The following is a 13,658-nucleotide window of genomic DNA, read 5'->3' as shown; positions in this document are numbered from 1 at the left end:
AGCAGATTGTGATAACAGTATTCAACACCTCACCTCAATGCACTTTAGGTCTGGCAGTGCTTTCCCTCCTCTGAGCTCCTTAGTAGGAAATCTTAAGGCTGCTGGACAAAGCCAGCTATATAAAGATATGTTTTTTTTCCCAGTTTGGTGTAGAAGCGCTTGTTTGGCCTGCACAGAGCCTGACCTCACCTCAGTCCAACACCTTTAGGATAAACTGGACCACAGACTGTGAGCCAGACCTTATCAGCCAACATTAGCCTTGGGTCTCAGTAGAGCTCAGGTCATGGTGGCAGCAGGCTGAGCAAGTTAGTCCAAACGTCCCTCTAAAGGGAAATGTTTTCCAGCTCCTTCTGAGCAATTTGAAGGTGTCTCCAAGCCTGGTTATACAATCTGTCCTCCTACTTGACCCTGATCTGAAGCCTAAATCACCTCAACACAAAGTAGCAGCAGCTATAATACTTGCACTTTATCCAGTATATGAGTGACCCAACAACGTTTTGGCATTCTGAAGAAACTATTATCTGCTATCACCATATTCTCCCTTCCAACTCATCTCATATGCTTGATCATGACCCCTTGGTGTCAGTTTCAGGTGCATTGGATACTCCTCAACATTGTTCTTCAGTAGTACAGATAGTAAACAGACAGACAAACTTCTCAGAAGGAGGTTGGACAGCTGGTGGTGACAACAGTCAGAAAAGATAAGACAGACTGTCACTCAGGACAGTGGAGTTCCTGTGGTTCAACTATTCGCTCTGTTGTATACCTACTATCCAATTTTTTTCAGCTCCAGCAGTTCGGCACGACACCTGCATTACTGGAGACAATAAACCAGACCTCAACACACTTTTATTCTTCACTTGGAGCAGCAACTCAACCTGGAGAGAGCAATCCACTGTTTTCTGGCTGAGGACCAAGGTTTAAGGCTGTGATGAAACACTGACTGTCATCCCAGCTGCTTCACACTGCACAAATCACCTCAATTCATGCTGAACGCAATGGTCTAATGAAGCTAACGGAACCACATCATCTGCAAAGAGTAGAAAGGCAAGTCTGACGTCCAAAAATTGGACATTCATCAGAAAACAGGGGAGCGTGATGTCAGGGTATCTACATGCTTCAGTCTATCCATTCTCCCTCTTTTTTGTCTTTTCCTCTTCTCTTGTCCTTGCCAGCTCTATTTGTTCTGAGTGGGATGTTGTGATGAGGGAAAACAAATGCAGCTTTGTGCTGATCTGCACACAAAAAATGATCAGCTATTTGACCATATTACGCTTTCATTGTTGTAAAATCTGTAAGGAGAAGCATGAACAGAAATGTACAAATCCACGTATTTATATTTCCATGTATTTACTATGTTACTTATGCAGAAAAAACAGGTTTCCTGCACACTGAGTCGAAGCAGAGACTCAAGTGTTCGTTAAAATACATTTTCCTCTCACTGTAAATGAAGGCATTTACGTTAGTACTGTATGTCTTTATCAGGGTGTCACTGTGGTGACAGCAGCTGATGAATTATAATTAATCTAATCACTCAGCACCAGGCAGCAGGCTGTAGTTCACTGTCATTAATGGAAAAACATGTTTATTATTCACAGCAAGAGAAGAATTAGGGTTTGTGAATGTGGCTTAAAGTAATATTCTAAAGTATTTTCATATAAACTAATAGTTGACACTGGCAGGTTCACCAAGGTTTTCCATTTGATTATAACACCAAGTGCCTGGTTGGAGTTTACTGGGAAAAACATTTCGCTTTAAGCTGGCAAAGACAGAGCAGGATTGAAGTTCTCACTTTGTGGTCTGGCAAGGTCACGGATGAATTAAAGGTACCCTGTGGAGAATCTGACCACTAATAGTTTCACAGAGCCATGTTTTGTTTCTGAATGGGTCCCTGATGAGCATAAAAAATAATTTGTTTTTGTTTGTTTACCAGAAAAAAAAACTCCACATGGTGCATTTAAAGTGAGTTAACTTGCAGAAACATATAGAGGCTCACTTTCTGAATGTAGTTACTGGATCAGCACCATCTGAAAGAGTGCATGTCTGTGTTTGTACGTCCGTTTTCCCCCTCTGGCATCAATAAGAGATGAAAGACAGCCTACAGTGCACACAGACACACTTAGCAAAGACATAATTTACCCAAGGAAGTACGGACACGTATATATACATATAAGAGCAGAGACACACACAGCTGGCGACAGCTCCTTCTCCACCTCCATCAACAGCGGCCTCATTACCAGACCAAAGAGGAACATAAAAATGGCTTCAAATGGTCCGGGCCCTTTGGTAGCCTCGTAAAAAAAAGGAAACAACATTTTCAAGGTAAACAAAATCAAACACACCTCTCCGTGTGGAAAGAAAAAGGAGTGTGAAATGTACTTGGATGAAATGTTAGGAGTAAACATTCCCTGCATCGCCTGGATGTCCCTGCAGACCGCATCCATATAAAAATATATAAAAACATTGGTTTAAATTTCATTTGGACACTTGATATAAATGTGATGGACTAAATAAGAGAAACATCCAACAGCGGACTGCACTTCACAGTTGATTTTTTTGAATTAACACCCCTCTCTACAACAATTACAGCAAAAACAGAGCAGCACAACCCTAATAATGGAGGATTTGTTGTAGGACTGTTCAATTAAACTGTCCTGGTTTTTAGCTAGGTGTACCTAATAAACTGCCAACTGGGTGTAGTTTACTTACAGCTCAGCAAAGACCATCTAGACCATTTGAAAAAAAGACGTGTCTCCAGGTCTTTGGCCAAGCAGCAAATAGGAACATGACTGTATTTTATTAAACACAGTAATGGAAGTAGACGTCAAAGCCATGAGAGGGAGAAAAACAATACGGAGCCAGCCAGCAGCAGTGGCTATAAAACTTCCATTATTGAAGAATGGAAAATGTCAGTGTTTGTGAGCTCTGATGCTGTAAAATTGCCTGTCAAAAGACTGCCAGTTTCAAATGGGACCTTACCTATCTGGTCCAACCCTTCCTGGAGCTGTGCAAACATCCATATAAAGAGGGTCCAAGGACTCAAACACAACATCTCACTCAGATAATTCCCAAAGCGTTTGTTTCCCCACAGAGCTGTTTCAGCCCTCTTCCCTGGACATCTGGTTTACGCATGTTGCACTGTACAACAAGCAAAACATAAAACTTTCCCAGGCCTGTTTAAGAGAGTAGTTTAATCACTGTTACATCATCATATCAAGTATGAAGAAATGAAATAATTACATCGAAGTGCTTCCCAGCTGTATATATGTCAGGACTCTTAAAGATATAGTTAAGTGAAGGTGACCTGGACAAGCCATAGACAATGAACAGAAAAAGAGGATTTCTAGAGTTTGACTGAGCGATTAGTCCATCAAAAGGAAATAAGCAACTATTCTGATTATTGATTCAATATTCTGGTCATTCTTTATGAAAAAATGCTAAAAATGTGATACAAAATACAAAGATCATATATGATAGTAAACTAATGAACAGTTGAAACTGATACACAGTAAGAAAAGACAAAATATTTCCAATTGTGGCAAATAAAATTGAAGACTTAAGAAACCTTATGAGGCTTTCATTTGTAGAAACTGAATTCAGTACATATGTATGTTATGTACATATATTGTACATGACATTTATATGTATCTGTATCCATTCATAAATTCTCTGACCTGTGTGTGAACTTCTTGCCCCCCTCTTTGCACAAAACCCTGTGAGGTGTTGTTAACATCAGTTAATTTTTAATCACCGAACAGCAGACATCTGTGAATGAGGAGTCAATGGAGCATTTTTTGCTCTCCAAACTAATCTTCTGTTTTTTTTTCCAACTGTGGCAATTATCTAGTTTTCCTTCAGGGATCAATTAAGTTCAGTTAAGTCGCATCCAAGTACATTGTTTGATTTTATTCAGGGCTAAAAGCAATGAGCATTTTCACTGTCAATTAAACTACTGATGAAGCTCATTCCTTCGTCTACAAAATGTTAGAAAATGTTCCCGGAACCCAAAGAGATGTCCTGAAACTGTCCTACAAACAGTCCAAAACCCAAAGAACCTGTAATGGAGAAAAAGTTTTCTGGGCAGCTGTGGTGACTGATGAGGTCAAATGGATAATAATACATTTTATTTATATACATCGGATACATCGGAGCCTAAAGACAACTTTGTGACTCTCTGGAAAAATGCTGAAAGAAGCAAATGTAGCTTATCTAACTGATGGTTTCTTCTTCCACTGCAATAATGAAGATATTCCATTCATGGGATGTATTACAAAACAGAACAGCTGCAGGTTGGTTACAGTATTTGGTTAACAAAGATGGAAAACTGAGAAAATCAGCAAGTTCTGGAGATTGCCATATCAAGAGAAAGTTCTTTCTAAATTTTTACCGTAACCACTTGAGCAGGCAAACAGTACTGGGACTATCTGCTACTGTCTCTTTACCAGAAAATAGTGCTGCCCCCTGATAGTAGACCAAAAGTTATACAATGATTGGAGTCTTAGTTGAGCAAGTTTTGGTGGACAGAGATTATCGTCTACATGGCTGTTCTCTGCAGTTATTGGGTAGAAATAGCATATGTCAGGCAGGAAATCGAAATGTGGGATCATTTCAGAGGGAAAAGGACGATCTCAAGAAGAGGACATTCAAACACAGGACTCTAGAAAAGTTGTTTGGTGGCTGGGACCGACTCTGGGGGGGCAGCTCATTGGTCCAGTCTCAGAAAATGTACACAGCACACTCTGTTACCCTAAATGGTATTCACACAGAGAGGGCAGGTCAAGAGACACACAAAGGGCTGGTAAAAACTTTATGGCTCTTTTGATGATCCATCTGACCACCAGTACAGGGACTAGGTGTCTGTTTTGACAGGAAGTCAGCACAGGCCAGCGACAGACTCAAGGCAGCATGAAGGTAGGTTCCTAGACCTTATGTGGTAATTTACTGAGGACATGTTGCTTGCCAGCTGCCACTCTGAGGTAACATCTCGGCATAACAAGTTCAAGAAGCACCTTGCCAGTAAGAGCTGATCTGACTGACAGTTTCTTTTGTGACGGTCGGTACAGCTGCATCATTCACATGGAACGTGTGCAGAGTCTGTGCACCAGGATGAAACTGTGAGTGAAACTGCAGACGACAAGTGGAGCCTGAGGAACACTCAAAATTCATCAAATCATCACAACCAAAGAGTATTTTGAGAGCCACTTCTAGATGTCCATTTCTGGACATGAATTCCAACATAGCTGCCAGAGGTGGTATTATTATTATTGTGCTTTACTCCTGTCACATTTTTACTCACTCATTTTTCATTGCAATATAAAGTCCTTGAAGAAGAGGGAACTCAAAAATGACTTTGTGTGGTATGACACAGATATAATGCCAAAAAGTATTCACAAAATATCAGTGACTTTTCATTTTCTGTTAAAAAGGAAAAAACCTGAAATTAACATGTACAACATTTTTCCAAGGGTCCACAGGTGTTACCAAAACTAGAAAAAATGGCTACTCCACATATGACAGATATCTAACCGCTTACATTTTTAATTTATTTCCACACTCCTGTCTGCTCCAAGTAAACACACCCTGCAGTTCAGACTACTTCAGCTGAAAAGTTCCTGAATTTTCATCATGTGACTGTTAGTCACAGCCGAGTCAGTCATGCCGTTACAGTTGCAATAATTTACGCAGAATTTTTCATTTTTTACAGAATGTGGTTAGAACATACACTTTAATTTTTGGTATTTTTACACATTTAGAATAAAGTGATTTGGTTAAATACTATGATTTTAAGCTGAGATTTGGTTAATTTTCCTGACTAAACCACACTTTACAGATGAGTAGTTCAAGAAAAGCTGAAAATCCAAGTATTCTATTTGTCTTCACAGTTTCTAGTTCTAATAATAGGTAAGAATTTTGGCACAAAATTAAAGACAACATGCTTTTTTTTACAGTTTGGTTTTGGGGTTCAAAGGGTACAGTCATCTAAAAGACCAAAGATCAGTGTATAAGGATTAAAAATGAAACACTATGTTCTGTAATAATGTCTGGCTGATGGCACTTAAAAACACAAGTTTATGTACTGCAATATGTTAAACAAAAGAAGAGGTTATTGTACATTCTCGTCCATGCATCAAAGCCCAGTTAGCAGAAGCAAACTGATACACACTTCCACTAAAAACACACACAGACACGGCCATAAGCACACACACACTGTAAATTAGCAGGGTGTTAGCAGCACTCACCACTAGCTGGCGCAGCAGTAGTTAAGTGAATGCAATGAGGGTAGCAGACTGTGAAGAGAAGGACAGATTAGTGGACATCCGTCAAAAAAAGTCGTTGATTATTAAAGGAAAAACATATTTCAGTTTTTAGAGACATCACATTGACAAGAAGTTAATTAGCCAATGAGCTAATCAGTTAATAATCACTATGAAATGGAAGGACAACAAATTACAGTTATTTAATAACAAGCAGAACATAAGTAATCAGTCATTAGAGCAATCCTGTGAGAACGGGATGAAGATGGAGAGTCAATCACTGAGGCAGTCAAGACAAGCACAAGATCGAGGTTGTTTGAATGTCCAGGAATTAGACAGCTCCCTCAGAAACACAAGGATTTATCAGCATGTGTTGGTACAATTAACAGCAGCCTTTATACCATATTTTCCGTGTTTGTGTGTGTGCATGTCCCGTCAATCATTTCAGTTTAATTAATGAGTTCATTCATGAGACGCCAGTGGTTCATTAGTCGCCAGGTTATAGTTGCACCATCTGTAATTTTACATCTAATTTTGCGTTCTTTTACACCACGTTTTGAGTGTCTTTACTGATGTGAACATTGTCGTCTTTCAGACAGTGCTACCTCGTTTTGCACTATGAGATACAATCAAACGTACTCTATTTCAGTGCTGTAAAAACAAGACCGGCATCAAAGAATTCATTCACACGCTGCTTCATAATGTCTCTCTCTGTCGATGTGGATCTCAGCAGATAAAGTTTCATGTAGAGTAAGAAAAGCTAAAGTGAAGCCCCCCCCCCCCGACTGTGGGCTTTTTACTGTGTGTGCAGGAGAATTGGGAAGCTTAGTGCGGAATCATGCATTTCTTGAAAACCGCCGCAAGTCTCCGAGGTATACAGGCATGCACACACGCGCACACACACACACACACACACACACACACACACACACAGACACACACACACACACACACACACACACACACACACACACACACACACACACACACACACACACACACACACACACACACACACACACACACACACACACACACACACACACACACACACACACAGGCCCGTGCTCCAGTGGGTACAGTGTTGGCAGGGATTTCACTCAAACCACTGTGGCTAACCTCCTGCGGCTACACACTCATTTACAGCGTTTTAACTAAGAGGCACTACTCTGTGCACACACACGCCAGTCTACACCAGAATGTGTGTGTGTGTGTGTGTTCCTGTAAGCGTACATAATGCATTTCTGATGCTAATGTACTGAAAAATACCGCAAAAAAAAAATCTTTAATAATTAAGCAATTTTAAACGCGTCATTTCCTCTCAGTGCCGTACAGTAGTGCACAGTTGTGTGTTTGTGTACCGTATATTTCAACAGCCAACTGGGTTTTTAGAGCGGGGCAGGAATCAGAATGATGGCTGGTAAACAGCCAAACTGGTTGCTGGAGTTGATTAAGTTACCAGCCGCAGTCCAAATGTACCAGAATTTGGCAGAAGTCTGGTTGTAATTTTCCACCCTGATAGCAAACAGACTGTAATGCTTAGTACTTGGAGTTCCTGCATGATACACTACACTCTGTGCATTGTATGTGTGTGCGATATTTGACAGGCAATATATCAGGACCACAGCAATTGTTCAGAAAATGTAGTTTTTTTTGGGTGTCTGTACAACGGCTAATTTAGAACACACACCAACAGTGTGTCAGTGCGTCTCAGTACCTTCTGACTTCCCTCCTCTGTCTGTGGCTGTTAGCTCTGAGACCACTGGTTCTGAAGACCTAAGCCTTAAAAACAGTCTGCAGAGAGACAGTTTCATTTCTGACAACAAGAAAATAAGTAATTTCCAAAAATAGTTGTACTTTGTGTGGTAGTGAATCAAAATAACCTACCAGATACAACAACAGTACCATGGTGGTACTGTTAACGAGCATTTAAATACTTCAAATCCACTTTTATTGGAAGTAACATCAAAACTGGACGTCAAATTAGTGTAAAATTACTGGATTTTGATATACATCGGAAAGGCCTTCATCTTGCCGCCTTTAAAGAAACTGCTTTTCAAGGATTTGCCAGCACAGATCAAAGTGCTGTAAACAGTCTGCTATGAAACAGAACAGAATTGGACGGATGATGTAAAGCGTCTCACATTACCAATGACACTGACTGATGTTACAGAAACCGATGAGCTGCAGCATAATGAGCACTCACAGATGAAGCAAATAGCATTGATTATTTTGTGTAAAGGAACATGTCATTGTCTGGAACACACTGTATTAGACAGTCAGTGAACTATTGTTTTTTTTTTAGTCATAATGTTTGATGTGGGAGGAGACCTGAGTCTCTTTGAGATCGATTGGGTCAGAGCCCTGAGTCCGAGCATGTCTACAACATAAAGGCGTCTGGGGTGCAAACGTTACCCTTTCTGATCTGAACCAACAGGATGTCTACCATGGCACAAATTTTATTGATAGTGACAGGACCATTGGCAGACTGGTCCAAGAGCTCTTCCTAACTTCTGTCCACCATCAAAAGTGTCTATAATTGCATCAGAACTGGACTAGGAAGCAACAGAAGAAGGTGTCCTGGTCTGATGAATCATGTTTTCTTTGACATAATTTCATTTTCTGGTGCAGATCAGCACTTCAACAGTATTTAATGCTAATGTAGACAATAAAAACCTCTTTTATTTTGCTTTATTTGACTGGTTTTGAAATGCTGTAACTGTAAAATTACAACAGTGTTATGATTTATCATATTTTGCACACATTCCACGCATTTTGTGTGTTTATTTTAATAAAGTAGTACTGTATTACTTGGTGAGCAACTCTAAGTTTGCTAAAATGAAAGACCAGTTAGCTTCAACATGCAATCATGTAGCAAAATTTGAATTTAAAAAAAAAAAGAACAACGCCTACAGATTCGATCCATTATGAGATTTAAACTTGTACAAGATGGTTCTATGTTTGCGTTAGTGCATTAAATATCGTCAGTGTGCATCTCTATAACAATCCATGTTACATGTTCTGTCTCATCATGTACCAGCATGATGAGACACAAATTCAACATTCTGAGGTCAGATTGTGGTTATTTCTTGTACTCACTGCAGCTGAGCGTGGCGTCGGTCTGGGCCACGGTGGACGGGATGGTCCAGTGGTTGTTGTCCCAGTCGATGACGTTTCCCACCGTGTCACAGGTCAACGCGGCGAGCTGCTGCACTGTCATGGCATAATCCCACAGCCGGAGGTTGTAGATGTTCCCGTTGAAGTTGTGCTGCCCTGAACACAAACAAAACACACAATGTCTCATTGCAGCAAGGCTGACTATCGATCCGCAGGCCTGCTTTGGATTTGTGGATCCTTTTCTATAGAGCCATGATGCCAGGATGTCAATCTACGGTTTCTTGTGAAATTGTTCAAAGCGACAACGATGATGAATTCTAATAAAATTCAGTTCAGGTATTCATGTTTCCTTCAGGGTGAACTGTAATAAGTTGGGTGATCCTCAGACCTTTCACTTGGTGCCTGTTGCTTTAGTTTATAGCCCCATACCTGCAGAAATTCTATCAGACTGAGGTCAACTCTGTATTTACTGCCAAATGTTAACAAGGTCACAGTCTAAACTCACTCTTACCAATTCATAAAAAGTTTTAATCCATATCACTCTGAACTAGCAGTGATTTATAGCAACTGTAAATAGAATCAGATTCAGAAATACTTCATTAATTCCAGAGAGGAAACACACAGTTAAATAATGAAGAGTGAATACTGTATGTAATCGCCCTATTCTGTCAGTCACCTGTCTATTCACACAAATGATGACATTCTAGATCATTTGTGACTATATTTTGCCACACACTGGCACTAATGTTAGATGTTTTTGTGAAAGAATGGCCTCACAAGGGCTGTAATCAATCAGTTAATCTGCAAATTATCTTCTCAGTAATCTGGTTTGCAAAATACCAAAAAAAAATGTGAAAATGCCCACTGCAATTTCCTAAAAATGAAGCACGATGTCATCTTGCTTGTTTTGTCCAACAAAATACAAAGATACTGAGTGAAACAAACTAATGAATCGGGATGAACTAACGAGCCACCCTGAAGAAAGACCGAATAAATGGGTTTTAAAAATGTTTTATAGGTAGACTTGTGATGACACAGTGAGTCTGTTACTCTGATTTTATCCAGAATGTAAAAATCTATTTTTTATAACATCAGAGCAGACAAAGCTCCCCCCCCAATGACCGTATTTCTTTTCTTTGGTTAGTTTTCCTTTAAACCAGATAAGTCTACATCTCTCATACTGCTACTTTTATCCTACAAATCACCAAAAAAAAAAGCTCACTGGATGGTAAAGACAAAATATCTTTAATAACAACTAACAAAATGCACCAGAGATCAGTACTTCAAATAAAATTATGCCCCAGCTTACCTCCTAACCGGAATATTCCACCATTCGGCACAGAGTGTCCACTAGAGGTGGAACAGGCCTTTGCCCAGTAGTTTCCATTGAAGTAAACTGCCACCCGGCCATTTGACGATGTCCAGAGGACACAGAAAGGCTCCATAGAGGCGGTGAAGTCAGACGGGGAGATGATGGAGTCAATGGGACAGATAACTCCGTCAACAATCATCTTCATCCCGGTCTGATCGGAGCCCAAACTCAGCTTTGCGTTGTTGTTCCGGTCATAGTAGGTGAAGAACCACTCTTTCTGTTCAGGAACACAGACAACTGATAATGAGTCTGAGGGAAACACCACAAGTGGATATACTGTATTTTCAATTTGATATTTTGTGCTTGATTTTTTTTATGAAGGTTATGATCAAGTACATTGCTCTGATTTAAATCTGAATCATTTAATACTGTGAAAGAGTTGATAGGGTCAAGTGTGGTCACCCACATTCATTTGGAAGTATTTGCTGTTTTTGGCAACCCTCAGATCGACACTAGGCTTTAAAGATTTATTTTTTGTACTTTTGTGAGTTTAAATAATTTTTAAAGCACGGCGAATGTTTGTAATGATCACCCCACCTGTGAGCCACTGCTTGTTATGAGGTTAATGAAAGTATGGAAATATTTCCATCAAAATGTGGCAACGGTTAAAGGGCTGTCAAACATTCCTGATCAGGTACAAAAAAAAACTTCAGCTTGGAAAGGTAAATAACACTTACAGTTGGATTGTTTCATGTTGCTTATTTAGTCATAAATAGTCTCTGAAGTCACTGAAAATGTGACTAACTAAACTGATGACCAGCCCAAACTACTGTCACTGAACTTGGATTCAAATAGAGCTGAATGTTGATTGGTATTTGAAAGTAAATGACACATTAGTTTTCTGACTGAGTTTTGCCTATTTTAGACAAGTGAGAATTTTTTAGAGAAAAGCAAAGAAATCTTTGATGTTGAATAAACCAAACTATGGCAGCACCTGTTTCTGACTGATGCGCTCCACCTCAAAGCAAATGGTCAGTTGACTGAGCGTTGGTATGGTAACAGAGTTGGCGACCTTGGTGACCTGGCCGTTACCACCAGTTATCTTGACCTTCTGGTTCCTCAGTGCCACGGCAACTAGAAAGAAAAAATGGACGGAGAGTGGAAGGAAAGAGAGGACAGGAAGGACAGACAGACAAGAAGGCAAAAAAGGAAAAAAGAATGGAGAACAAAATAGACAAAGGCGAAGCAGTGAAGGCAGAAATGTAGAAAAGAAACAAAGGAACGAAGAACAGCAAAGAAATAAGAAATGGTAATATAACAAGAAGTGGAAGAAGAAAAAGGAATAGAATAGCAGAGAGAATAAAAATGGAGTGAGGAAATCAAGAAAAGAAAGGTAACGAGGAAGGTGTTGGCGATTAATGTGAGTAAAAGAAATTAACAAAAAAGATGAATAAAGAGAGCAAAGAGGAAACAGAAGTGAGGTCAAAAGAAATCAGTGATGAAAGATGAAAAGGACAAGAATAGGAGTCAAATTATAAAATGACAAGAAGGAAACTGAACTCAAATCTTTTCATTCATCTGTATTTCAACAAATCATCCAACTTCAACCTTGATTTTACCTGATGAAGCTGATTTTTACTGTAGAGACATCATTTGTTAAATTTTGATTTGATTTGAAGTTGTCTTTATATAGCGCAGAGCTATTCTAAGCTTTAAAATGAAAGTTTCCCTGAAAAGAGCAAGTTTGAAAATCAAAAAAACATACATTTCAGGTGACACGCTTTTGACACGTGTTCACAAACCAGACGGTTTGTCTCTCTGAATCTTCATGTCGCAAAACCTTTCCCAGCAGGAGAACAGCTCTGGAGCTGCTGGCTGAGCTCAAAAATGACAGCCAGAGTGTAATGGAAAAACACCACTCATTCTCACACAAAGACACAGCAAACATGTATGAAGGCGCATTCACACAAATGCACCAAAACACCAAAGCAGTCTTCCTTTGGCAGAGCGATACATCTAACTGTGTGATGCTGATCCACCCGCTGTCTGTTATGTAGAAACGTCTGGTCGCTGTGGTTTCAAACTTAAGCTTGATTGATACTTCTGCGTTGAATCGACACCATGGCCTACGCAAGTGGCCTACGCTGTTGTGAGTATTTCTACTTGTGCAATGATGTGTCTGCAATTACACCATCAACACACCAGATAGCGGTGAGGTTTCCATGTCACTGTGTTGAGGTTCTTTGTGTACTTCTATGTAGGGCAACTCTGAGTGGATCATGTTGGAGTTGAAGCTGATAAATGTTACTGCATTGCAGAAATGAGAGGAGACATCAGAACCAAACTGGTTAACTGTGGCTCTGATTTTAGAGCGGGTTGTCCACTAATTTTAAGACTGGTGGTTCCTTCTGATGCCAAAATGGCCCTTGGCAAAGACATTGAACCCCAAGTTGCAAACAATGACACCTTGCATGGCAGATCCAACCTAGTGAAGGTTAAAAGGGTGCTGTTTAAGGACCATTTAATTGATTGAGTCCGTGCATGGATTGATAGAGCTTTTAAAATAATCTATGTTATGGTGACAAGTGGTTCCCTTATTTTAGGAGGTGCATATCAGGCTACAGCATTGGGCGTATAGTTACGCTAAACCTAGGGCGTACCTAATGTATAGATTCATTACAGAAGTATAAATCAAGCAAACCCCATTCTTGGGAGTTCAGACTTGGCAGAGGTTGAACTCATGACTCCAAATTCCGGAAAGAGGACAAATTTTATGCACATTACATTACACATTACACACTTGCTGTCTTGCAAAATTCACTCTGCTTTCGAGCTGAGATTAACTTTGCTCTTCAGGCTTTGCCAAAAACATAAAAGGTTACTTCACATCATCCTGGATCACACTCATCATGTTGCCTTCTATGATTTGTTTTAATGATTGCCTACATTTTAAATCTGCTCTGCTGCTTCTCTCT

General features: G+C 39.9%; 1 protein-coding gene across 16 annotated transcripts in view; it reads right to left on the bottom strand.

The window, feature by feature from the left end:
- Positions 1-13,658, bottom strand: part of adgrg6 (adhesion G protein-coupled receptor G6) — a 116,571-nt gene that overhangs the window by 53,976 nt on the left and 48,937 nt on the right. For 13 of the 16 annotated variants that reach the window (XM_055015936.1, XM_055015930.1, XM_055015934.1 and 10 more), the window contains 4 exons: positions 11,678-11,817; positions 10,681-10,960; positions 9,354-9,527; positions 6,240-6,287 (listed from right to left, as the gene is read on the bottom strand). In XM_055015936.1, the coding sequence (XP_054871911.1) occupies positions 6,240-6,287; positions 9,354-9,527; positions 10,681-10,960; positions 11,678-11,817 (642 nt within the window). The remainder of the gene's footprint in view (positions 1-6,239; positions 6,288-9,353; positions 9,528-10,680; positions 10,961-11,677; positions 11,818-13,658) is intronic. The other 3 variants (XM_055015935.1, XM_055015932.1, XM_023288230.3) reach the window with 1 other exon arrangement.

The sequence above is a fragment of the Amphiprion ocellaris genome, chromosome 12, assembly GCF_022539595.1.
Source record: "Amphiprion ocellaris isolate individual 3 ecotype Okinawa chromosome 12, ASM2253959v1, whole genome shotgun sequence".
NCBI classification, from domain to species: Eukaryota; Metazoa; Chordata; class Actinopteri; family Pomacentridae; genus Amphiprion; species Amphiprion ocellaris.
The sequence above is the reverse complement of the archived record's forward strand: the minus strand, read 5'-3'. Positions and strand labels throughout refer to the sequence as shown.